The sequence below is a fragment of the Suricata suricatta genome, chromosome 4 (assembly GCF_006229205.1).
Source record: "Suricata suricatta isolate VVHF042 chromosome 4, meerkat_22Aug2017_6uvM2_HiC, whole genome shotgun sequence".
NCBI lineage: Eukaryota > Metazoa > Chordata > Mammalia > Carnivora > Herpestidae > Suricata > Suricata suricatta.
Window position 1 is genome coordinate 59296225 of NC_043703.1, and position 26343 is coordinate 59322567.

Below are 26343 nucleotides of genomic sequence, written 5' to 3' on the forward strand. Positions count from 1 at the left end.
CTCCACTCAGAGCGGAATCTGCTGCCCACGTTGCCTGGAGGAGCTGAGCCACAGTCTCACAGCCCAGCCAAGCAAGCCAAGGATGGAGAGCTAGAGGGCCGAGAAAGCGCACAGGTGCAGAGCACAGAGACCCTGCTCTTCTCTGGCTGGATGGCCCATCTCAGGTCCATGAATATTTCACCTGCAGCATGGGGAGAATACACCTTTATCATGGCTTAAATTAAATGAGATAATATATGTAAAGCTTTTAGGACAGTGTCTGGCAGATAAGAGGTTAATACATGATTATTACTGTCTAAATTATCTTTTAAACTTCAGAGACTGGGGCACCTGGGCGGCTCATCGGTTAAGCTTCAGACTTCAGCTCAGGGCATGATCTCACGGTTCGTGAGTTCGGGCCCCGCATCAGGCTCTGTGCTGACAAGCAGAGCCTGCTCAGAATTCTCTGTCCCTCTCTCTCTGTCCCTGCCCTACTCATACTTGCTTGCTCTCTCTCCCTCAAAATAAACAAAAACATTTTCTTCTTAATACATAAATAAGAGACAAAAGGGATATTCAAGAGAAGTGAAATATTGGGTGGAAATGTAACAGATACACGGATTCATAGGACACCTGCTTCATAGAAGGCCCGATTCACGCAGTGCTTTTACTTAAAGCTGGTTTTTGTTTTTGTTTATCAAAGAAAAATTCTAACTGTATATGACCCCATGGGAAGGAATCTTCCTTCTCCTCTTGGGAAATGCAAAGTGATCTGAAAGCTTTGTTAATACCTGTAAATTTGTGAACAGCTACCATCCTCTAACTGGCCCTGTGGAAGTCAGTCTGTTGCCCGGTTCATTTCTGGTCTGTGTCTCACTCTAGCTGAACAGGTGCTCTCTGAGGCCCTCCGAGAAGACATGTAATAGATATGATAAAGGCGGAGCACCTCCCACCGTCGCGGCGTCCCTGGTTCTCCAGGGAAGAGGGAGGCTTTCCATGACAATTAATTATTCACATTTCCTCTCCTTCCCCTCAAATACTTGCTTTCCTATCAGCTCCAGGAGACACATTTTCTTTGGGGTGTGGATAACCCTAGCACCAGTGACAGTTGGGAGCTGCACCCTGGGGCTCTTTGTGCCTGTTTATTTGAGGGCCTCTTGCAGTGGGCACATGCTGGCAATGGCTGGAGCATATTAATGCCACCGCTCATTCTCCTTATTCTCAGGGTAGGATTTAAGCCACTTACATCGCCCTGGTTCACGCAGTGCAAAGGGAGCTCGGGCGTCGGGTCTTCATCTTCCTTCCTTGCTGGCTCTTGGCTGCATCCCAGGCTGCCCAGGCGAGCTGGTGCCTGGTTGGATGCCTCTTGCCGTGCCCCCACCCTGCTCGAAATCTGGGCGTCTTGCCTTTCTGAAAAGCTGAAAACATGCACTCGTCCAGGCGGGCATCAGCACGGTCTTTGTTCCTGCTCTCTCTGGGAAACCTTTGTGTGGCAGACAGAGGTGTTCTGACAACTCTGTGTTGGGGACTCAGAAGCTACCTTCCCCGGGGCCTCCCCTTACCCAGGCTTCAGGCTCCCCTGCAAGCATGAGAGGGCAGTGCTCAGATGTAAAGACTTGGTGGTGTGCCATCAGGGAGGTGGTTTCTGGATGATTCTTCTTCACACACCCAAGGCCAGAAGAAAGAGATGTAAATGAGTGTCCAAGACACAGAGCTATTGCCTGGTGGCAGAGAAGCCAGCCAGCTAGAAGGAGGCAGGAAAGCAGCAGAGAGGGGTGAAGAGTAGCAATGTGGCCAGAAGTGATGGGGCCGGGCAGCTCTCATCCTGCTGTGAAATGAGTGCACCAGAGAGGGTAAGCACCTTCCTCTGCAGAACCGTCAGTGACCGTGCAGACACATCTCAGATGCTGTGGACCTTGGCAGATTACTTTGCCTCTCTGTGCCTCGATTTTCTGCTCTCGAAAATGGAGACAATAATAGTACCACCCCCACCCCCTGGGTTGTCTTAAGGATTAAATGGGTTCGTGTACGTAGAACAGGGAGAAAGTGCCAGCCCACAGAGAACATCGTGTGTGTGTTAGCTAACAATGTCTCTCCATGCACGTGGCTGTGCGCGCCCTGAGAGGAGGCTCAGGGTCTCAACAGGACTGCCTTGCTGCTCTGCCAACTTCTCTTCTCCAACGTCGTTTCTACTCCATATGTCCTTTTCTCCTCTCACAGAAATCATCCGTAATTTCCTCAAGTAAAATGTCTTCATCCCACAAATCTTTCAAAGCCTTTCGACCTCTTTCTATTTATACTGAGCATTCATTAACATTTGGCAAAGTCACATGTCCCCACTCCCCCCACATGGACATCAAATGACCATGGAAAAGTGAAATACACGTTTTACTTGAGTGTGGTACATTCTCCTACCTTTGTGAGAGTTGCTGACTGGTGGGAGATTTCGTTGGTTTGCCTTGTCACTGTGTGTGTTTCAGCCGTGCTTCACAGTGGTGCTAATGTTGAGTGAAACAAAGTAGCCTGGTGAGCAGAAGAGCAAACAAAGAGAAGAACCCAAGAGCCCATGAATTCTGATTGTTTCTTAAGCCGCCATGATGATTTCCATTGATTCAGATTTTTACGGGGGTATGAAAGCAAGAATACAGTTGACAGGTAACTGAGCCATCCTTAAATTCAGCCCATGACCTCAACTGTGCATGGGTCCAATTGCTAACAGGACATCCCTCCTGGAAATCACTTAGCACCTCACGCCAACATGGCCAGTGGAACTCCTTATCTTTACCCCCAACTCTGCCCTTCTATTTTGTAGGTCTTAGTTAGGCATGGATATCTGACCAGTCAGTCAAGCCAGAAACCTCCTGGGCCACCCCTCTCCTGTTTTCCCCACCTCCCGTCCCAGGCCCGTGGGCTCCAGGCCCAGTCACCTGCGTCTCCTCAGTAGCCTGTGCATCTGTGCCTTTTCTGTGTTCCCACTGCACCTCTAAGTATTGCTGCGTAACGACCACCCCCAAACAGTGGCTTCAAACAACAGATATTTCTTATTTCTCACATGTCAGGTGGTCTGGACCAGGCACGGCTCGGGGGCTCTTACTATGTTTCTATGTGTGTCTGAGGTTGGCTGATACAGGCCGGACTCAGCTGGGGTGGCTGTGATCGGTGTGTTTCACTTCCCGCTTTCTGTCACTGATGCTTTAGCCGGAGCACGTTCTTCTCATGGAAATGTCAGAAGCACAAGAAGGCAGGCCCAAACACACGTCACCCTTGTCTTTCTGTTGACCAAAGTTAGGCATATGGTCGAATCCGAAGTCAAAGGGTGGGGAGAGCACGTCACCCATGTAGTGGGAGAAACTATAAAGCCCCATGGCAGAGAGCAAGGAGACAGGGCAGGGTAAAGAACGAGGGCCAATAATGCCCTCTCCTCCAGGGCCAAGTCCTGGTTATCTCTTGTCTAGGCTCTTTATCCATTTTCTGACTTCTTCCTTGGCCTGCTGCTGACTGGATCCCAGCATCCCTTTATTAAAACTTCCCACTGCCCGTTATCACCACCAAACTGAGCTAAAGCCCTGTACAACTTGGCTGCGGTCCATTTTTCCTGCTGCATCTGTTGCCATGTTTCAGAATTACTCACCACCCCCTTCCAAATGTGCTTGTTTTTTTGCACCGTTCTGTGCCTTCATAAACAGTTCTCCCTCTTCCTGCAGTGATCTCCCCCAGATTTGAGGGTACTATGAGTGAGATGTTGTTTACCCTTCAAGGCCCACTTCAGAAACCTCCGGAAAACCTTCCCAGAAGCACTCTGGAAGAAAAGTTGCTCCGTCCTTTGTCGCGTGGTAGTAAATTGGAATGACATCATGCTCATATTTAACTCATACAAATTCAAGAATACATGCTCAGCCAGAAGGGGCTGGGGTTACATAATTTCACCCACCATTCTAGTCCATGATCGTGGAAGTACTGAGCCTTGACTTTGCTGTTACCTTGTCATCCTTATGTTCCAGAAGGCACTTGTAGGGAAAAGGTACAGTCTACTGCGTAGGGGTCTGGTGTTTACTGATACAAGACCCCTCTTTTACAACATAAGCCATTGAGTAAGCCTGTTATTTCATCTGGTGTTCAGCCAAAGGAACACCTGTCTGGCTGTGCTCTCTTGTTGCAAGTAGGACCTTTAGAACTATATTGGAAATTTAAGGGACTTTCAGTAGTAATATTGTCTACAGGTAATTTTTACATCAGGGTGACTTTAGACTCTAATCCCTGCCTAAAAATGCTACTCTGTTGTATTTCCTGTAGGCATATATCAGATTGAGTTTTAATTTTTCTGACTGTACCTCTGAAGTTCTCATTTGTGACTTACGGTTCTTTAGAGGGCTGCTGTTGTGGTTGTCCAGGTTGTACACTGCACAATTCCAGGGGAACAGCACTATTCACACCAGAGTCTATGCAGACAGATGCCCATAGTACTCAATGATATCAGCTTTCTTGTCTCTCAAGAGTCTGATATATAGTGATTGCTCAATAAATGCATAAGTAAATGAGTAAATAAGAAAAGCAACAACAAACTGAATTAACTATTCCTAAGTGAGATAATCTAACAGTCGGAGTTGGGATGAAAATTCAGACAGGTTTTGACCCAACAAAGTTAAAACCATATTATTACAGGCAAATGTGATGAAATATACTCGCAAGCCCATTTGGCATGTCTTGCAAACCTAGAAAAAAAATTGACTTTTTGTCATGTGAATTGATCAAGTTTGTTGTTCCTAAAAGCACATCACACTTGTCAGTGTTATTGACTGCATGAATGACTTCTGTCTAATACCCTAGTGGACATTGTGAAGCGTGTGTGTAATGAAAGATCTATGTTCTAGATAAATCTAGCCACAACCCCCAAGTCACAATGGACTTTGAGATTTCTTGACTTCCCTTGGATGAGTCATAAAGCCTGTAAAAATGCAAATAGAGTTATCATTTAAAAGAACAAGTCTTATATCAGGCTGAGAAAATGTGCTGAATATTTCTGAATTAGAAATATGCCAGCATGGCCAGCAAACTTTTCATTCTTCGGTGTACCATTGCCAACTTACATGGTCAGCCTCACTTGAATTCAGTGCTCCCAGATGTTCTTTCTGCCAGAGACATTGAGGGGTACACTACCCGTTCAGGATGTGTGGGCCCGAGTGGATGTGGCCTGAGGGGAAGCCAGCAAGACAGCATCACACAGGCAGCAGTGGTCCTACCCTGTGGCCCCCACCCCTAGCCACAGCCCCAGTAAGCAGCCTCAGCAAGAACACTGTGAGAACATTGTGCTCCCCCCTCCGCACAGACCTTACCACCCCCTGGCTCCTCCAGCAGCAAGGTGCTGACTGCCAGGCCACCCCACCATGGGTCTACTGGACGCAGCATGCCTCACCTGCCAGAGCTTTATCTGTCAGTTAGAGTGAGTGCCTGGCCCAGCACCTAGCTAGAGGCATGAAGAAAGGATTCCATAAATGTTTGTTAAATGAATGAACAAAATCAACCAGCAAAACAAGCCAATCCGAGGAGTGCAGTGGTGCAGGGACTTGCATGGGGTGAGGCCCTGCAGCTCCTTCCCAAAATACTAAATAGCATACACTTAATACTGCAGTGTCTTTCTAACGGGCGTGTGGTCCCTTCCAGATTGGTGGAGATTGGACTTTCTACCACCTAATACAAAGGACACTGGCCTCGATGAATTCCAGCGCTGGGTCATCCTAGCACTGGCAAGTGTGAGAACTCTTCGCAGCAGTAGTCCATTCTCTGCTTTTCAGCCGGCCGGGGTACTGCATGCCGCAGCGGTGTTTGCGAGCCTGCTTGGGATCAGAATGTCCTCATGATCATGGAGTCAGTGCAGCGAGAAGTTAGCTTCTCCTGTGAAGGCTTTGCAGGCCCTCACAGGACACCTTTAATGACACGCTCACGGTCTTTTCCTTCTCTTTCTGCACCCCCCAGGTGAGCTCTCCGTGGAGGAGGCGCAGGACCCTTTCCTGGTTAGCATCCACATAATCGCAGACCCCGGGGAATCCCAGCCCCTGCAGGAGGCCATCGACAAGGTCTTGGCCTGGATCCACCCGGACTTGCAGCTGTTCCGGGTCTCCGAAAGGGGAGTGTCGCGGCGGCGGCGGAAGCCTGCGAAGGTGGCGCAGCCGGCGCTGGCGGTGGTTCTGTTCCTGCAGGAGGAGTACGGCGAGGAGCAGATCCTGCAGCTGCACCGCACGCTGCAGCGGCCGCCCTGGCGCCACCACCACACGGAGCGCGTGCCGCGCAGGTTCCTGCCCTACCTGCCGTGCAGCCAGGACTTCTTCACGCTGGCCCCCGGCACGCCGCTGTGGGCCATCCGGCCCGTGCACTACGGCCGGGAGATCGTGCGCTTCACCATCTACTGCCGCCACGACAACTACGCCGACATCCTCAAGTTCTACGAGCTGATCCTCCGGCGCAGCCCCAGCCAGAAGAAGACCGACTTCTGCATCTTCCCCATTTTCTCCAATCTGGATGTGGACATCCAGTTCTCCCTGAAGAGACTGCCCTGTGACCAGACCCCGGTCCCCACCGACTCCTCGGTGCTGGAGTTCCGGGTCAAGGACATCGGCGAGCTCGTGCCTCTGTTGCCCAATCCCTGCAGTCCCATCAGTGAGGGGCGCTGGCAGACGGAGGACCTCGATGGGAACAAGATACTTCTGCAGGTACCTGGGGGTGGGGGTGGGGGGCGGGGAACAGGCCTCTGTCGTGTCTGCCTCCCTGTCCCTGGCGGGGGGACAGAGAAACTAGGAGGCTGGCTCTGGCCGAAACCCTGGTTAGTACCTGGTAAAGAGCAATGAGTTGATTAAAAAAGGGATGGATCAGTGGCCCCTCTCTCTCTTAGAGTGGAGCAGCCATACTCTACCGGAACAGAAGAGGGGGCGCCAAGGGCTCTTTGCTTAGGTGGTTTTCACTTCACTGCCTTGGCTCTGTGCCTCAGCGAGTAACTGGCAGGCCCTCTGCACGCCTCTTCACCCGCTCTCTGAGCCGGCACTGAATGCTAGGGGCCCCTAGGGATTTCAGATGAGCTTATTGAACATTCCAGAATCTACTCCCTCACATTTAGGGAATTTCTACCAGTGCGTTCTTCACTTCCACAATGGACCTCCAGGAAATGCAGCTCTTTGAAAATTGTAAACTCTATTGACATTCCCTAGGATGCGCTTGTGTCCTTCTCCTCTCTAGAGCTTCCCCACCTTTGTCCTCTTTCTCCCGGTAGGCAGGAGGTAGGTGGTTGGAATCCAGCGATTGCTTGAAAAATTACTTTTTCTTAAATACTTAAAGGAGTATGTTTTTGGCATTTTGGCTTTCATTAAGCTTGGGAGGAGGTGATTGGATACATTTTAAGGAAATGGATACAGTGGACTGTCCCCCTTCTGTGGTTAATATGTCACTCAATTCCTGGACCTGTTTCTCCTCCCATCAGTGGTTGTCTGACACCCTTTCAGAATCATTAATCATACTCTAGAATGCAAAATTCAGCAGTAGGTTTAAGAGTGGCCTACACTTGGCCCTACCTGATAAATGCTTTCCAAACACAAGCTTTCTAGAATTTACATGTAAGTCAGTTTCAAGCATATAGGACTTGGTTTTTCTTCTTTTTTTTTAATGTTTGTTTATTTTTGAGAGAGAGAGAGAGAGAGAGAGAGAGAGAAACAGAGCTCGAGGGAGGAGAGGCAGAGAGTGAGGGAGACACAGAATCTGAAGCAGGCTCCAGGCTCTGAGCTGTCAGCAGGGCTCAATGTGAGGTTCCAGCTCACAAGCTAGGAGATCATGACCTGAGCAGAAGTCGGACACTCAGCTGACTGAGTCACCCAAGCGCCCCAGGACTTTGATTTTCTGAAAAACCTCTGGCTCAGGCATCTCCGTTTTCACATTTGGCTACCTGGAAGGAGAAAGTTGATAGCAAATTAGGAGCCATTATCTTGAAATCACCTCCTGAAGGTGCTGAATCACAGGTACAGCTTCATAGTTGTTCTTGATTTTGACATTAAGCATCAGAAGTGTAATCCACATATCCCAAAATGAAGTGAGAGTTTGGCACATGTCGGATGACTGGTTAAAACTGTAGGCAGGCCACACTGCTCAGGTCAGAAAGATCGCCTTGAGATATTTACTGTTTATAGGACACAGATACATTTCAGATTTTCCTTTGAACTACACAGATAAGAAACTAAATAATATTGCTTTATTATTCAGTGAGTTGAATGCTAGCTAGCATTTGCTCTATAGTCTCTTTGGAAATGTGAGAAAAAAAATTCTTCTGTGTTTTGAAGATCGCCCATGCTTGCATGCAAAATATGATGCAGTTGAATAAGTAAAAGTAAACGGAAGGGTTTTATTTATGCTACCAGACCAAAGTAAATGTGATTGTTTTGAAGAGACTTCTTCCTTTTTTGCAGTAATTAGAATACTTTTTCTCTTGATGCCTGTAATAATGTAAGTGAAAGTAAAAAGTATAAAAGAGTGGCCTGGACTGTGCTCAAAGGAACCATTGAAAGAATATTCAAAGATTCACACATTTAAATGGTTATAAAGCCTGTGTAGGTGCAGGCTTTTGAAGTTAGAGCATCAAAGTGTCAAAAAAGTGAGAAAAATATCTATCTTTGGTCTCAGGAATGCAGGCCTTTGTTCAATATAGTCATATGCCCAACATGGAGCTTGAACTCATGACCCTGATCCCGAGAGTCACATGCTCTACACACTGAGTCAGCCAGGCACTCCTGAAAATGTTTTCTACTGAGATATGATAAGATGGAAAGGAAGACTTCCTCCTCCTGAAACTCCTCTCTCCTTTCTTGGCACTACTTGATGCTACACTGCAGCTTTCTGGAGCCCCGGTCCATGTCCTCTGAATCTTCCTGCATCCCCTAGAGCTAAATTAACATCAGATGTTGGACACAACAGGTTCTCTTTATAGGTTTCCCTTTACTTTTTATGGAAGAATCATATAAATAATGTATGAAAACTACCTATATTATAAGCACACAGCTCAGTGAGTTTTCACAAAGTGAACGGTTGTGTAAGCAGCATCCAGATGAAGAAACAGAAGAGGAGGCTTTCCCCACTCCTGCACACCCTTCCCTTAAATGAACATATTAGTAACTCCATTTTGCACAAAGTGGGGAGGATGTACCTAGTCAGAGAAATTGGGAATGTGAGTATGTTATCCTTTTTTTTTTGTACATGTAAGAAGACCTCACATTTTAAAAGCATAGTTGACAATGATATATACCACACAAGACGACTTTTTTAATGTTTATTTTTTGAGAGAGAGAGTGAGAGAGACAGTATGAATGGAGGAGGGGCAGAGAGAGAGATGAAGACACAGAATCTGAAGCAAGCTCCAGGCTCTGTCTTGTCAGCACAGAGTCCAATGCAGGGTTCAAACCCATGAACCATGAGATCATGACCTGAGCCGAAGTCTGACACTTAACTGAAAGTCACCCAGGTGCCCCCTACACAAAAAGATGATTAAAAATAATTAAGACAACAAAGGGATTTGAAGTAGACTATATTGCTAGGAAAGTCACATAAACCAAAGGTGACATCAGGGTGCTTGCATTTCCTGTATAGTGTCTAGAGCTAATTGGTAGCCAGTAGCCACATGTGGCCCTTTAAATTTAAAATTTGAGTTAATTAAAATGCAAAATCCAGTTTCTCAATCTCAACACATTTTCAAGGACTTGGTAACCACATGTAACTAGTGGCTACACTATTGGGTAGCACAAATCCATAAAATTTCCATCATCACAGAAAGCTCTGTGGGACAGCACCCTTCCAGAGATAACCCCCATATTTGCTTTAGAGTTCTCTAGCAGCAGAAATACAGTCGAAACTCATCAGGGATTGGATTTAGAGTCCGTAAAGGAAAAATGAGCCATGCTTAAGATGTGCAGGCCCTCCTGGCTCTGAGTCCCGGGAGCAGTGCCGCCCACACCTTCTCGTGTTCATGGCGAGTCAGCAGCCCACCCTCAGCTGTACCCTAAGAATAATGGCACCACGGCATTACCTCCTTTTTCTGTGGTTTCTGTGGTGTCTGCAGAGTGGGCCAGAGTGCCTCACCAAGCGTCATGTATAAAAGCCACTGCACACAGGGTGAGCAAGCCAAGGTGGTCTCTGCCAGCAGCCCCTGGGGACTTGGCTTAATCCCAGACGGAGGGGTACATCTTCAGACAGTCTCCCCAAATTTGTTTCTCTGAGGCCCAAATGGGAGGCCACCTGCCTCCTTTGGAGGCCTGCCGTGAGCAGGGCCAGAGATGTCCTTAGGATATGATTTGCAGGGTGCTTGGGTGGCTCAGTGTGTTAAGTGTCCAACTTTGGCTCATAGGTTCGAGCCCCATGTCAGGCTCTGTGCTGACAGCTCAGAACCTGGAGCCTGCTTCAGATTCTGTGTCTCCATCTTTTTCTTCCCCTCTCCCGGTCACACTCTCTTGCTCTCGCTCTCTCTCTCTCTCTCACACACACACACACACAAAAATGAATAAATGCTTAAAAAAAAAAAGAAATGATGTACCCAAACTCACACACAAAGCACAGTTGAGGGCCCAAAGCTCAGTTCACAAAGAGCATATCACTGCAGCTTCAGGCTGGGGAATGTTGAAAACAGGTTCTCTGCATCTTCAAAGAAGCAAGGTAATTGAATAATGCTGTCTAAGTCTTTGGGAGTCTTATTTCATAGAGGATGGTCACCAGCTGTTCTTTGTGTCCACAAAAGGCAAAAGAGGAAATCCGTTGAAACAAAATGATTTAGGTAAGATTTAAAAGGCAAGAAATCAGGGACGCCTGGGTGGTTCGTTCAGTTAGGTGTCAACCTCTTGATTTCGGATCAGATCATGATTTCTTGGTTCCTGAGTTCAAGCCCCACATCAAGCTCTGTGCTGACAGTGTAGAGCCTGGTTGGGATTCTCTCTGCCCCTTCTCTGCCCGTTTTCTTTCTCTCTCTCTCTCTCTCTCAAAGTAAACGAAAATAAACTTATAAAAAAAAATGGTCAAGAAATCAGACATAGAATTGTTGAGATGCCAGGCTCAACCCCTGGGACTCTCTTCACTGGAGAGCTTTTAAGGCCTCATCTGTACCAGCTGTTTTACTTGTCTTCTTCACATAGTGAGGGGATTGAGTGGACAGTCAGTCTTAGGACATGGGGGGACACCAGTGCTGTGAGGACATGGGGACAGAGGCTGGTAAGGATGCAGCTGAGGGACTGAGGGGCTCCAGAGACTTCCTAAAAGTGTGTAATTGTGGTAAAATACACAAAATTTACCATCCAGAACATTTTTTCTGTTTTTATTTTTTAAATTTATTTTGAGAATGAGAAAGTAAGAGAGAGCAAGCAATTGGGGGAGGGACAGAGAGAAAGAGAGAGGGAGAGTGAATCCCAACCAGGCTCCAGATTGCCAGCGTGGGGCCCAATGTGGGGCTCAAACTCATGAATCATGAGATCATGAGCTGAGCCGATGTTGGAGGCTTAACTGACAGGGCCACCCAGGCGCCCCCATCCTAACCACTTTTAAATGTACAGTTCAGTGGTGCCAAGTACAGTCACATTGTTGTGTCGCCACCACCCCCATCCATCTCTAGGTCTCTTTTCATCTTGCAAAACTAAACCTTTACCCATCAAACAACCCCTGTTCCCCGCTCCCCCAGCCCCTGGCACCCACCACTCTACTTTCTGTCCCTGCAAATTCAGCTACTTCAGGGACCTCACAGGAGTGGAATCATACAGTATTTGTCTTTTCATGACTGGCTCGTTTCACTCAGCATAACGTCCTCAAGGTTCCCCCATGTGGTAGCACGTGTCAGGCTTTCCCTCCTTTCCAAGTCTGACTGATACTCCCCCGTGAACATGCCGCATTCCGCGGATCCACTCATCTGCCGACGGCACCTGGAGTCACTTCCACCTCTGGGCTTTGCGAGTAACGCTGCTGTGAACGGGGGTGTACAAATATCTCTCCGCGTTCCCACTTTTACTTCTTGCAGGCATATACCTAGAACTGCAACTGCTGGATCAACAGTAATTTGTGTTCAGTTTTTTGTGGGGAAGGACCACCATACTGTCTTCTGTAGCGACTGTCCCATTTTCTCTTTTCCACCAACAGTGTGCAGGGTAAGACTTATTTTTTACCAAAGCAGAGAAAGGTTTGCTCTCTGTGAGGCCACGGCACATCATTGTCTATGAGATTGGAAAAAAAATAGAGCAAATGTTGAAGTGAAGCTTGTTTTATTATGATTCACCCATGTACTATAGAACTAGACTCTACAACAGAAATCCTTATCTTGCCATCCTTAGGTCCCACGCACAGTTTGTGTGCACATGTTTATGTGCATCATTAGAAGAGGTGCATCAGATCTGTGTCTTTCAGGATTCAGAACCTCCAGAGGCATCTCATGGCCCTTCCAGACCTTCACCAAGGCCTCAGGCTTTGCATCAGCTGGCCACTGCTTACCTAGCTTTATCTCTCACTTCTCTCTCCTCTTGCTCCCTTATCCCTTCCATATTGGCCTGCTTTCTGCTGCTCAGAGGTAGCAAGCTCACTCCCGCTGCAAGGCCTTTGCACCCAGTGTTCTTTCCACCTGAATGATCTCCTCCAAGATCGTCTCACCACTCAGGATTCAGAGATGCCTTCTCTGTTGCCACACTTTGTAAGGACACAGGTCTGAACCAAACTGACTCTAATCATTAGACAATAGAAGGGCACATGTTGCCCAAGGCAGGATGGACCAAAGGCCGGCTAACACCCTTAACATTTCTAAGGGCAGGCCTAGAGATAGAAGCTACGCCTACGTGAGGCCACTCTGTGATTGGTCAATACTCTAAATGTTGTGATTGGCTGCCACTAAAAGTATCAATATATGGTTAACTCCCCCTTCCAAACTCATAAAGGCCCTACCCTGCCTTTGTTCGGGGCTCTCTGCATGGATCCGCAGCGTTGGTAAAGTCTGTTAGCCCGAGCTTAGGCTCGGCCAGCCTAAACTTGTAATAAAGCCCTTTGCTTTCGCATGAGTGACTTGGTCTCCCTGGTAGTCTCTGGGTATTGGGGGCGATATTAAAATCTGGGTGTAACATCTTAAAGTAGCTCCCTTTCTCTGACCCCGGCGCTCTGTATTATATTATCTCTCTTTTTTTCACATACTTACTGCCATCTAAATTATTCAGTATATTTATCTGTTTACTTGTATAGTTATCTGTTTACTGTCTGTATCACTAGATTGTCAAATGAATAAATGTAGGAATGAATGCGAGGTTGGGCAAGAGGGCCTAGAGCCATTACTGGCATCTCAAATGGGTTCACAACCACCCGATAGCTTCTTACGTCTGGGTTGTAATCCTCTGTTGAAGGAAAACTTGAGCAAACATTTATTAGATAGTCCCTCTGTGCCAGCAGTATCCCTCTCACCACCCCCACTGCAGTAGCTCACCGGCCAGTGGAGCAGCAGTCCTGCAAACCAGAATACCCACAAAATGTTCAAGGTGCTGTGATTTGAAGTAGTCCCACAGGCCCATATATGGTCAACCCTTGTAGTCAGATGCATTGGGATTGGACCCTGAGTCTTTTTCTTACTAGTTGAGTAGCTCCAGGCATGTGACATTACATTGCTAAAACCCTGCTTTCCAGTCTGAAAATGTATAATAATAATTCTTGCCTGCAAGGCTCCTCAGACATTTAGAAAGAATGCCTCTGAGCCACCACTCAGCCAGCACCTATGGACCAGAGGACTGCAGCTGTGGTTACAAAGGGTGGATCGCTTGATGCTGGCAGGGGGTCAGTGGGCACAGAGGCCCCTGAGAAGAACCGATGCCTGAGCTGAGCTGACTGAGGGTGGGCATGGGCCCAGGGGTTTCTGGGGAGCCCCGGAGTAGCCACAGACACAGAGACCCGGGCCTAGGGCAGTGGGCAGGGTTCCCAGGTACCATCCTGAGGGCAGGGAGGCGTCTGGTGAGCAATTAGTTACTAAACACGCAAATCATTCTTCAGATGCTCAGGGCCAAGATGCCAGAGTCATTCTGGGGCCTTCTCTTTCAGGGGTCCCCGTTTATTCCCCTCCAGAATACACGCAGAAGCTGCCCACTTCTTGCCACTGCCACGTCAGGCCAGCTCGGCCGCTGGTGTGTCCCCAGGAGCCCCGGAGCTGCTTCTGTGTTTCTGCAGCCGACTCTCCCCTGAAAGGCTGGAGGGCCTCTCAAATATGAGCGCCTGCCACCTTGGTCTCCATTGCACTTGCCCCCTTTAACCTGCTCTCTATTGACTGAATATAAGCACCTTGACGGCAGCGACTTCATCTGACTTGCCCACTGGTGTATCTCTAGTGTCCAGAAGAGTGTCTAGCATGTGCTCGACACTCTGTGTTTGGAGGAGTAAAAGAAGGAAAGACAGAAGCGGAGAGAGGTGGGAGGCTTTGGGCTGATTCAGGCCTGCCCAGTGCAGGCAGACTGAGTGGTGGAAAGCCTGGGCCTGATTGTAGGAAGAGGCTGGGGACCAGGGGGCGTAGACAAGGACCCAGAGGAGGAGGCTGGGACAGGAGGACCCACTGGGGCATGGTGTGTGCTAGCTGACTGCAGAGGGCCTCAAGCCACTGGACACTGGGCAGAGGGCAAAAAGGAGGTGTGGATGGCCTCCTCTGGCCTCTCCCTGCCCTTCACGCTGGGGCCAGCTTCTCTCCCACACAGAGGACAGTGACCATGCTGGCGGCTCCCCCGCTGCCCCTCCATCTGGCCCAGTGCAGGCGAGAAGAGGGAGGGAGGGGCTGGCCGCCTCTCTGGGGAAGCCGGAGGACCCACAGCCATCATCCACCCCCCAGGCCTGCCACCTCTGCTTCTAGCTGCTGGCAACAGGGACAGACCGTCTCCAGTTGGTCAGCTGCTTTTGCCTGGGTATGAGCTTATGCAGGGAAGACTTGAGCCAGGAAGTAATCATGATGTGATAACAAATATTAGTTGCTTGCTTAGTAGGTGCTACGCATTGGGCTCACTGTACTCAAATACCTTGCCTAACCCTGTCAGCGTTTCTACCAGCGGGCGCCATTCATACCCCCCACCCTGCAGATGCACACCCCGAGATTCAGGTCCAGTAACAGCTACTCCCAGTATCACCAACAGCAAACGGTGGGACTGGCAATGGTCCTGGGCACCTCTGACTCATGAGCACACATTGTTTGTGCTGTTCCATGTTCTTTTCCGAGGGACCCAGTCGGGGCCTGGGCATTCCCTCTACGGTGCTTCTAAGTTCAGCAGCCATGAAAATCACAGATTGTTGGGGCGCGCCGGCAGAGACTGTGGTCCCGGAGGTCAGGGGTGGGGCTTGGGATCCTGCATGGCTGACCAGCTCCCAGGTGCTGCTGCCAGAAGCACCCTCTCTGTTCACCAGGCACAGGATAATTGTAAGGCAGGACTACCAGTGTTGCTCCGTGTTTGATGACCGCTGCCTGGAGCGGGTTCACTTTAGAAAGTATATGATACTTGTACTTAATAGCAGGCTTGATAAAACATCAGGAGCACAAGTCACAATTTTGTGGTGATCATTTCCCAAAACATGCGTTTTGAATCATTATGTTGTATGACTGAAATCAACATAATGTTCATATCAGTTATATATCAACTTCCCTAAAAGAGAAAAACCTCAAATTGCAAGAAGTATCTGGAGGGGGAGCAGAACTTCCTAACGCTGTTTTTGTTTTGTTTTCATCAGAATGAAATTGCTATTGTACTTTTTTCCTCTTTTAAAAAAAATGTTCTTGACTCCCCCCCCCCCCACCCCCCGTGACTAGAAACCCATTGGAGCCGATTAGTTTGTTGAGGGCATTTTATTTTTTATTTTATTTTATTGAAGTGTAACTAACATATTATATTAGCTTCAGGTACACGACCATGATTGTGTTTATGTGATTATGAACTGATCCCCACAAATCTAGCTACCGTCTATCACCGTACAAAGTTGTTAGTTTTATTAACTATATTCCCCCTGCATCCCCATGTTTTATTTATTTTGTAATTGGAAGTTTGTACCTTTTAATCCTCTTCCCCTATTTCAGCCATTCCCTACTTCCCTCCCTTCTGGCAATTGTTTGTTCTCTGTATCTGCGAGTTCATTTCTGCTTTGCTTTTTGCTTGTTTGTTTGGTTTTGGTTTTTTCCCTAACATTTTTTTTTTAATGTTTAATTTTGAGAGAGAGAGCAAGCATGAGCAGGAGAGGGCCAGAGAGAGAGAGGCAGACAGGATCTGAAAGCGGGCTCTGTGCTAATAGCCCTGACATTAGCTCCTCCCCCTTGGCACCCCTCTGTTTTGTTTAGTTTATTTTCTTTTTTATATTTCACATATAAGTGAAATCATATAGTGTTTGTCTCCTTACTCACCATATTACCCTGTAGGTCCATCCATGTTGCAAATGGCAAGATTGAATTCTTTTTTTTATAGCTGAGTAATGTTTGTGTGTGTGTGTGTGTGCGCGCGCACATGCACACATGTACATGCACCACATCTTTATCCATTCATCTATCGATGTACGCTTAGGTTGCTTCCACATCTGTTGTAAAAACTGCTGCAATAAACATAGGGATATATATATCTTATAGAATTAGTGTTTTTGTTCTCCTTAGATGAACAACCGTGAAGCAGAATTGCTGGATTGTAGGGTAGTTCTTTTTTTTTTATTTTTTAAGGAACCTCTATACTGTTTTCCACAGTGGCTGCACCAGTTTACATTCTTACCAACAGTGCATGAGGGCTCCCTTTTCTCTACATCCTCAGTAACACTTGTTATTTCTCGTCTTTTTGAAAATAGCCCTCTGACAGGTGTGAAGTAATAGCTCATTGTGATTTTGATTTGTATTTCCCTGATGATGAGCGACACTGAGCATCTTGTCATGTGTCTGTTGGCCATCTGGATGTCTTCTTAAGAGAAATGTCTATTCAGGTCCTTTGCCCATTTTTTAATTGGATTGTTTATTTTGATACTGAGTTGTACAAGTTATTTATATATTTTGGATATTAATCCCTTGTCAGACATATGATTTGAAAGATTTCCCATTTAGTAGGTTGCCTTTTTGTTTTGTGGATGGTTTCCTTCCCTGTGCAAAACCTATTTTTATCCTGTTCCCAGTGCTAAGCCTGGTGTCCAGTGCACGGCAGCTCCTCAGTGGACGGCAGCTCCTCCCCTTGGTCTCTAGTGTTCTCAGGGTAGGGGTGCATGACCCACAGAGCAGGTTTCTGCTCATGGAAGCAGGAAGACACCGTGTGAACCGGAGGCCAGTGGGCATGCCGGTTAGCTCTGCCCACAAGGTTTATGGCTCCCAGTCCAGACTCTGAAGAAAATTACTGTTTCCAACCAACTACAGTACCTATACCAGGCTATTTTATCTGCACAGGCTACCCAGAGTGGTTGAAAGTCGCCCCCTGAAAATCATTTCCCAGAGCATCATCTGGCTTTGGTATTTCTGCAGAATGTGTAAGTGACATCATAGCTCTTTCAGGCTTAGAAGGAAGAGTAATTTTCTTCTGGGGGAAAAAAAAGCAAACTGCGATTATAGGCCTTGGCAAGACTCAGAATCAGATATCTGAGGCAGAGGAAGGAAGTGAGGAATTTTAAGCATGTTTTCTGCTTTTAATCTTAGAGCACCTTTCCCTTTGGCCTGCCTTTCTCACTTAGTTTATTTAGTTTGGTCTGTCCAGGGCTCTGCTTCCAAAGGAGTCAGGCTTGGTGGTAGATCTGGAAGAAAGCGCTGCTGTTTCTGCATGTGGCAAACGGCTCCCGGCAAGCTGGGCCCGTCCCCTGCAGGCCAGCCTCTCTGTCTGTAAGTAACTGCAACAGAAACGGATAGTCTGGCACTTTCGGGAGCCGCTTGAGTCAGCAAACACTTGGAATGTCTCCACTCCTCGCAACTACACATGGTCCTGGAGATGGACACAGATGACCAGGGGAGTCCCTGTGCTCCAAGTTCACAGCCAGTCCAGACCATTCCATGCTGTATGATGTGTACAGGTGTGGCGCAGCCAATGGGGTATGGTACGTGTGCTCCAGAGTTGGGGCGCCTCCCTCTGGGGGCCAGGAACAACAGGACCACAGCTGATCTGATGCCTTCTGGGAGCCAGCCTTTAGGAGTTTGGGCTGCGGTTCTCACAGATCTAGACCAAATCCTGTTTTTCTGATGACCGACAGCTCGGCTGAATCATGAAACACTACACCAAACACTTACTTTAGTCTCCAATGAACTTTCCTCCTGTGTTAATATACTTTCTGTTACCTTCCAATTAGCCATTCTTTGGTGTTTTTGTATTTTTTAGTTTTTATTAGAAAGTAATGAAATCAAGGATGCCTGGGTGGCTCAGTCAGTTAAGTGTCCGACTTCAGCTCAGGTCATGATCGTATGGTTCATGGGTTCAAGCCCCACGTCAGGCTCTGTGCTGACAGCTAGCTCAGAGACAGGAGCCTGTTTCAGATTCTGTGTCTCCTTCTCTCTCTGCCTCTTCCCTGCTCACGCTCTCTCTCTGTCTCTCAAAAATAAATAAATGTAATATAATTAAATAATATAAATAAATAAATACATTTTTAAAAATAAAGTAATGAAACTAAATTCCCTAAATTTAGTTTTGGAAATTAGAATTTTTTTTCAATGACTCTGTAGCTACCACCATAATGGAGCATTTTTGTTCATTTCCTTTCAGTTTTGGGTTTTTGTTTTATTTTGTTTGGGTATTTGGTCATGTAAACTGTATGTCTGTTTTCTTTAATAACATTTTTTGTTCACTTTCTCTTTCTCACCTGTCCTTAAAAAATGTCAGAAAAGACGTTTTGCAAAAGGGCTTCAGATCTTTTGGTTAGTTTTTCCTTTATCACCTTCCAACCTTCTATCCAACGAAATGGAAATTCAAACATTACTTTGAGTTTAAGGAACTTTCTGCCTGATTCTTGGCGTTGTGCCATAAGAATGAGCCCGAGACCCTCTGAAACTTTATCTTAAGGCAATTTCTGTGTCCCTCTTGTGTTCACATAGAGCTTTGCCTCCCAAGAAGTCTAGGTTCCACTAGTTTGGACTTTTGTCACCTAAGAGGAGTCACTTTCTTCCTGAGGCAGTCTGGAAGGGGACATCTGGGAGGATCCAGTTAACACGTACCAGCACTGCACCAGCACTGCTGTGGCTGCTCACAGCAGGCGCCCAGTAAACACCTGCTTTTAAACAACAGCCCCACACCACCAGTACCAACTGTGCCTCAGAGGCTTAGAATCACTCACCCCGGGCCATGGTGACGTAGAGAGGGCTCCTGGACCCAATAAAGCCCCTGCTGTTGTCTGTGGGAGCCACAAGGTCCGCAGGCCCTCAGGCAGGAGCCCTGACCTTTTCCACTGAGTGACTTTGCGCTGTGACCTTTGCTTTTGCTGTGTGGACCAAGGGTAGGGCAGGGTAAACGGTAGGCCCTGAAGGGAGACAGGAAGGCGTTGAGGGTTTCAGTCATGGGGAGGGGCAGCGGCAGCAGGAGGAAGAGCCTGGACAGCCCCCAGATTTGGCCCGCAGGACTCTGTCCGTCTGCTGCTGACAGCCATGGCAGCCTGCGTGCCACAATGCCAGCCCTGCTCTCAGGGCACCTTGTGACTCCAGATCAGGCGGCCCGCCTTCTCTGTGCACCCTCGGCCAGTGCAGGAGCAAGATGCCTGGATTCCAAGGGCCTGCTCTGCCCAAAAGGGAACTGAGTGGTTCCCCGCCTCTTTCCCACCTCCCTCCCTGCCCCCTAGGTGTCACTGTATCCCTGAACACGCCCCTTCACGGAGTCCTTCCCCACTAAATACAAGGGCATACATCCCCTGGCTGAAGAGTCACTGTGATTAACAAGGGATAGAGACACATCTCTGCTGCGTAGCACAGTAAGGCTCTTGCTTAACCAAGTGAGCCTTTTCTAAATGGGCTTCAGACTCAGCAACTTGTAAGTATGGGGGAACGTGGTTAAAACTAGTGTTAACATGCCACTTGGGCCACACAACTATCGCCAGTCACTTTGGGAAGGAGCATGTCAGCAGTATCCCTCATTTCACTTCAACTTACTGATAGATAATATTTTATGATGCTGTTCAGTTTTCTTTATTTCTTCACTACTTTTTAATGTCTGTGTTTGGTATATATAAATTATTCTTCTTACTTCTACAAGTGTTTTAAGTAAGTGTATATATAGCAGAATAGTTTTCCTGAGTAAGAGATCAGAAAACATAGAGAAGGGCAGAAAAAAGGGAATTGGGATTAAGTATTGAGCTTCCTAGAAGCCAAAGCAAAAAGAGAAATACAATTTTCATTGTTTGATTTTTTAAAAATCCAGATCTGAAAAGACACAATTTCAGCAGGTTCCTTTTATAACAATCACTCAAGATAACAGTGGATGGTCTTCAGCTATGACTTTTGGAAGATGCAGAAATGTTTTTGTGTGGCTATGGATAAAGTCAAGGGCGATGATGACTTAAGTTGCCCTAACCATTGCTGTGTTTAGGTGAGAGGTGCTGGCCTGTTGGCTCTGAAACAGTTTTTAATGTTTGTAATTGTTATTTGTCAGACTTGGGAAGAGGAAGTAAATTATAAATGGCATAAATAAGACCTTATAGTGGCAGGATGGGAACAACCACTCAGGAGGACCCGTGAGGCACCCTCTTTCCCTACCAGACGTCCTTGTTCCTGTTCTCATAGGACCCCTCAAAACCCAGGCCACCTCCTGCTGCTGCATCCTTTGGGACTCAATCCTCACTCCTACCCAACACCCCCTGCCCCCACGTATCAGCCCCCCTCAGTCACTGGGTTTGGTGGCTCATGCTTTAAGATGTCTCTCAATTGAAACTGAATAGAGCTTTAAAATTGCATGTACCATGTTATCTTTCACAGCAGTGGCTTCCACTTATTAAACATATATCTGCATCCCTCATGGATATATATATGTCCTTTGATCCCCAAATGCTGAGAATCATTTTTTTAACCATTTTGCATATTAGAAAATGGTGATCCCAGGTTTGGCCTCTGAGCCACAGTTGCCATTTGTAGCCCATGTCTTCCAGATACCTAACTCTATGACCCTGGGCAAGTTACCTTCCCTCTCTTTGCCTCAGTTTCTAGATGTCAAGGAGGGTCATAAATATATGTACCTCATAAGACAGCTGTATCAACCAGGGCTCACTCAGGCCTATAAGTGATCTAGTATAAGGAATGGACACAATCATGGGACCTGGCAGAGAAGGCTGTGCCCTTGGTGGCAGACCTGGGATTTTCCCTGACCAGGGCCAGGAGCAGCTGAAAATGGAGGTCCAGTGGGAGCTGGAGTCTGCAGGCCCCGGGGCAGCCAGGTGCCCGCCAGGCGAGCAAGCAGACCAGCACTGCGTGCGCCTGGCACCCTGCTCCAGCCTGCAGAGCATGAAAAATGGCTGCTCCTTCCTTTCCACCTCACAACCCGAGCACATTTCTCTCGTGGCCAGCCTTACCCAGGATCACACAGAGAAGGGAATTCTGGGAAACAGTTTCCGTGTAGCTAAGTTGACCCAATGCAAAGCCACGATGGTTATGGGATGAAGTCACTAAAGTATAGGGAAGGAATTTCTTTTTATTCTTCTCTAGTTTTGTTGAGATATAGTTGACATATAGCGCTGCACATAAGCGGTCAGCGCGATTCGACCAAATGTATTGTGAGACGATCACCATGATAAGTTTAGTGAGCACCCGGTATTTCATATAGTTACAAAAAAATTTTTTTCCTTATGATGAGAATTCTTTGGCTTTACTCTTAATGACTTTGAAACATGCCATGTAGTATTGTAAATTATAGCCATTATTTTGCATGTTACATCCTTAGTACTTATTTATCTTATAACTCCCGGTTTGTACTTTTCGACCAGTTTCGTTTAGTTCCCACACACATCCCTGTACCCAACCCCTATAACCACAAATCTGATCTCTTTTTCTATGAGCTTGCTCTTTTCGTAGATTATACATAAAGGTGAGATCACATGGTATTTGTCTTTGTCTGTCTGGTTCATTTGACATAGCATAATGCCCTCAAGATCTTCCCATGTTGTCGCAAATAGGATTTCCTCCTTTTTAATGGCTCAGTAACATTCCATTGTGTATATATACCACTACTTCTTTACTCAGAGAAGTGTCCATCAGTGTGGACACAGGTTGTTTTCATGTCTCAGCTGTTGTGAGTAACACAGCTGTGAACATGGGGGTTCACATATCTCTTTGACATCATGATTTTTTGTTTCCTTTAGACATACATACCCAGAAGTGGAGTTACTAGATCATAGGATAATTCCATTTTTAATTTGTTGAGGGACCACCATACTGTTTGCCATAGTGGCTCCACCATTGTGGCTTCACAATCCCGCCAACAGCGCCCAAGAGAATTTTCCACACTCTTGCCAGCATTTATCTCTTGTCTTTTGGTGATGGCCATTCTAACAGGCATGAGGCATTGTCTCTTTGTGGTTTTGATTTGCATCTCCCTGATAATTAGTGATGTTGAGCACCTTTTCATGTATCTGTGAGCTGTCTGTGTACCATTCTGGAAAAATTACTATTCAAATTCTGTACCCATTTTTAAATTGGATTATTTGGTGTTTTGTTATTGAGTGAATATATATATGTATGTGCATGTATGTATGTGTGTATACACACACACATGTATATTTAATATACAAATAATATGCAAAAATAACTAGATATGTGGTTTTCAATTTTTTCCCATTCCATAGGTATTCCTTTCACTTTTTAATTTTTCTTCTGTCAAGACCCTTTTTAATTTGATGTAATCTGACTTATTTTTTATTTTGCTGCTTGTGCCTTAGGGATCATATCCACAAGTTCATTGCCAAAACCCATGTCAGGTAGCTTTTGTTCCTATGTTTTCTTCTAGGAGTTTTACGGTTTCTAATTTTACATTTAAGTCTTCGATCCAGTTTGAGTTACTTTTTGAGTGGTAAGATAGGGGTCTAATTTCTTTCTTTCACATGTGAATATCCAATTTCTCAAGCAGCATTAATTGAAGAAACTATCTTTTCTTCACTGAGTGTTCTCAGCCCCCTTGTCATATATTAATTGACCACTTATGGGTTAATTTCTGGTCTCTCGGGTGTGTTCTGTTGGTCTCTGTGTCTGGTTTTATGCCAGTACCATACTGTTTTGATTATTACAGCTTTATAAAAAAGCTTCAAATCTAGAAGTGTGATACCTCTAGCTTTGTTCCTCTTTTTCAAGACTGCTTTGGATATTCAGGGTCTTTTTTGGTTCCCTGTAAACTTTAGGATTGTTTTTTCTACTTCTAAAATAATTGGCATTAGAATCTTGATAGGAATTGCATTGAATTTGTTCAAGTCTTTGGGTGATGTGGACACTTTAATATTAGATTTTCTAAGCCATGCACATTGAACCCCTTTATGTTTGTGGCATCTTCAGTTTCTTTCATCATTATCTTGTAGTTCTCAGTGTATAGAACTTTCATTTCCATGATTAAATTTATTCCTAAGTATTTTGCTGGGTTTGATGTTACTATAAAATGTCATCATTTTCTTTATTTCCTTTTCCAGATAATTTGCTGTTTTAGAAATGCTGCTGATTTTTGCACATTGATTTTGTATCCTGCAACTTTAATGAATTCATTGATTAGATCTAACAGGTTTTCAGTGGCATTATTAGGATTGTCTGTATGTAAAATCATGTCACCTGAGGCTAGAGACCATTTTACTTCTTCCTTTCCAGTGCTGATTCCTTTTATCTTTTTTAAATTTTTAAATGTTTTGTTTATCTTTATTTAATTAAATTAATTGATTAATTAATTTGCCTGATTGTTCTGACTAGGATTTCCAGTACAGTGTTGAACAAGAGTAATGAGAGTGGGCACGATGGTCTTATTCCTGATTATTGAGGAAAAGCTTTCAACCTTTCACCATTGAGTGTGACATTAGCTATGGGCTTGTCATTTATGACCTTTATTATGTTGAGGTGTGTTCCTTCTATAGCTAATTTGTTAAGAATTTATATCAAGAAGAAAGAATTTTTATCATAAATAGATATTGTTTTGTCAAATGCTTCTTCTGCATCTATTGAGATGGCCACATGACTTTCTTTCATTCTATTTATCACATTTATTGATTTGCATATATTGAAACATCTTGCACCATAAGGATAAATTTCACTTGGTCACGGTGAGTGATCCTTTTAATGTGCCACTGAATTTGGGTTGCTACTATTTTTATTGAACATATTTGGATATATATTTATCAGGAATAAGTCTACAGCTTTCTTGTTGTGTCCTTTTCTGGCTTTGGTATCTGGGTAATACTACTAGCCTTGTAAAATGAGTTTGGGAGTGTTCTCTACTCTTTAGTTGGAAGCATTTGAGAAGGATTGGTGTTAATTCTTCTGTAAATATTTGGTAAAATTCACCTGTGAAGCCATATGCTCCTGGGATTTTCTTTGTTGGGAGATTTTGTTTTTATTATAAATTCAATGTACTAACTAGTCATTGGTCTTTTTACATTTCTATTTCTTAATGATTCAGTCTAGGTATTTTTGTAAAGAATTTTCCATTTCTTCTGGATTGTTCAGTTTGTCATGTTCATAGTAGCTTCTTAGGATCTTTCAAATTTCTGTAATATCAATTGTAATGTTTCCTCTTTCCTTTATAATTTTATTTGGGCCCTTCCTCTTTTTTCCGTGGTGTGTCTAGCTAAAGTTCATCAATTTTGTTTATCTTTTTAAAGGACAAACATTAATTTTATGAATCTTTTCAATTGTTTTCCTTTTATCTGTTTCATATATTTCTGCTCTTTACTATTGTCTTGTCCAGCTGAACGGCTTAGTTTACTCTCCTTTGAGGCATAGACTTAAGTTTATTTGTTATCTTTCTTTTTGCTTATGTAGGTATTTATTGTTACGAACTTTCCTCTTACAGCAGCCCCTGTTGAATCCAAGAAGTTTTGGTATGTTGTGTTTTCATTTTCACTTGCCTGAAAATATTTAGAAATTTCTTCCTTAATTTATTCTTTGATTCATTTGCTGCTCAAGAGACCGTTGTTTAATTTCCACATATTTGTGAGTTTTGCCGTTTTCTCTTGTTACTGATTTTTTAGTATTAAACCATTGTGTTCAGAGATGATCTTGGTATGATTTCAGTCATCTTGAATTTGCTAAGCCTTGTTTAGTGACCTAACATACAGTCTGTCATAGAGAATGTTTCATGCGTGCTTGAGAAGAATGTGTATTATGCTTTGTTAGATCAACTGTTCTGTACATGACTGTTAGGTGCATTTGGTCTATAGTCAAATCTTCTGTTTCCTTATCAATTCTCAGTATGAATGACAAAACCATTGTTTGAGAGTGTTTTACAATGACCCAACTATTATTAATTGGTGTTTATTAATGTTAGTTTTTGCTTTAATGTTGGGAGTATAAATACTAAAAATTGTTATATTTTTGAAGGAAATATCTTTATCATTTTATAATGGCCAGTTTTGTATCTTCTTTCCATTGTTTATTTAAAGTCTGTTTTGTCTGATGTAAATATAGGTATCCTTGCTTCTTTTTAAATTAACATTTGCTCGAATATCTTTTTCCATTCTTTTACTTTCAGTCTACGTATATCTTTAAGTCTATAATCAGTCTCTTGTAGGCAACATATCATTAGATCTTGTGGGGTTTCTATATATACATTCACCCATTCTCTATTTTTTAAAGAAATCAATCCATTTACATTTATAATAATTATTGATAAATACTTAATATTGCCATTTGTTCATTGTTTTCTAACTGTTTTATAGATCCATCATCCTTTGTTTCTTATGCTTTTTTGTATATATAATATATATTTTATGTACATATTTTGTATATGTTTATATGTATATACATATTTAAATATATTGTCTTTCAGAATCAGTATGCCTTGACTTCTGTATCATGTTTCTTTGTTTAATTACTACAGATTTTTCCCTTATGGTTACCATGGGGCATATATAAAATATGTTAAAATTATAACACCCTATTTTAAACTGATAACAACTTTATACTTTTACTTCTCCTCTCACTCATATTTTAGATCTTGGATGCTACATTTTACATATTTTTATAATATGCATCCATAACAGATTATTGCCTTTGTGAATATTTTTATTCACATACAATTTAAATTTAAACACATACAATGTTTGTATTTTTTACTTTTAAACTAAAGTTGTAAGTGAATTACATACCACCAGTAATTACCATATTACAGAATCTAACTTTGACTATATATTTACCATTACCAGTGAATTTCACTCTATCTTATGTTTTTATGATGTTAAATACTGTCCTTTTCTTTCCACTCA

At 44.7% G+C, this 26343-nt stretch overlaps 1 protein-coding gene across 3 annotated transcripts in view; it reads left to right on the forward strand.

Moving 5' to 3' along the window:
- The window catches only part of FAM124A (family with sequence similarity 124 member A), a 131467-nt gene that overhangs the window by 22146 nt on the left and 82978 nt on the right, over positions 1-26343 (forward strand). For all 3 annotated transcript variants that reach the window (XM_029936816.1, XM_029936813.1, XM_029936815.1), the window contains one exon: positions 5953-6686. In XM_029936816.1, the coding sequence (XP_029792676.1) occupies positions 5953-6686 (734 nt within the window). The remainder of the gene's footprint in view (positions 1-5952; positions 6687-26343) is intronic.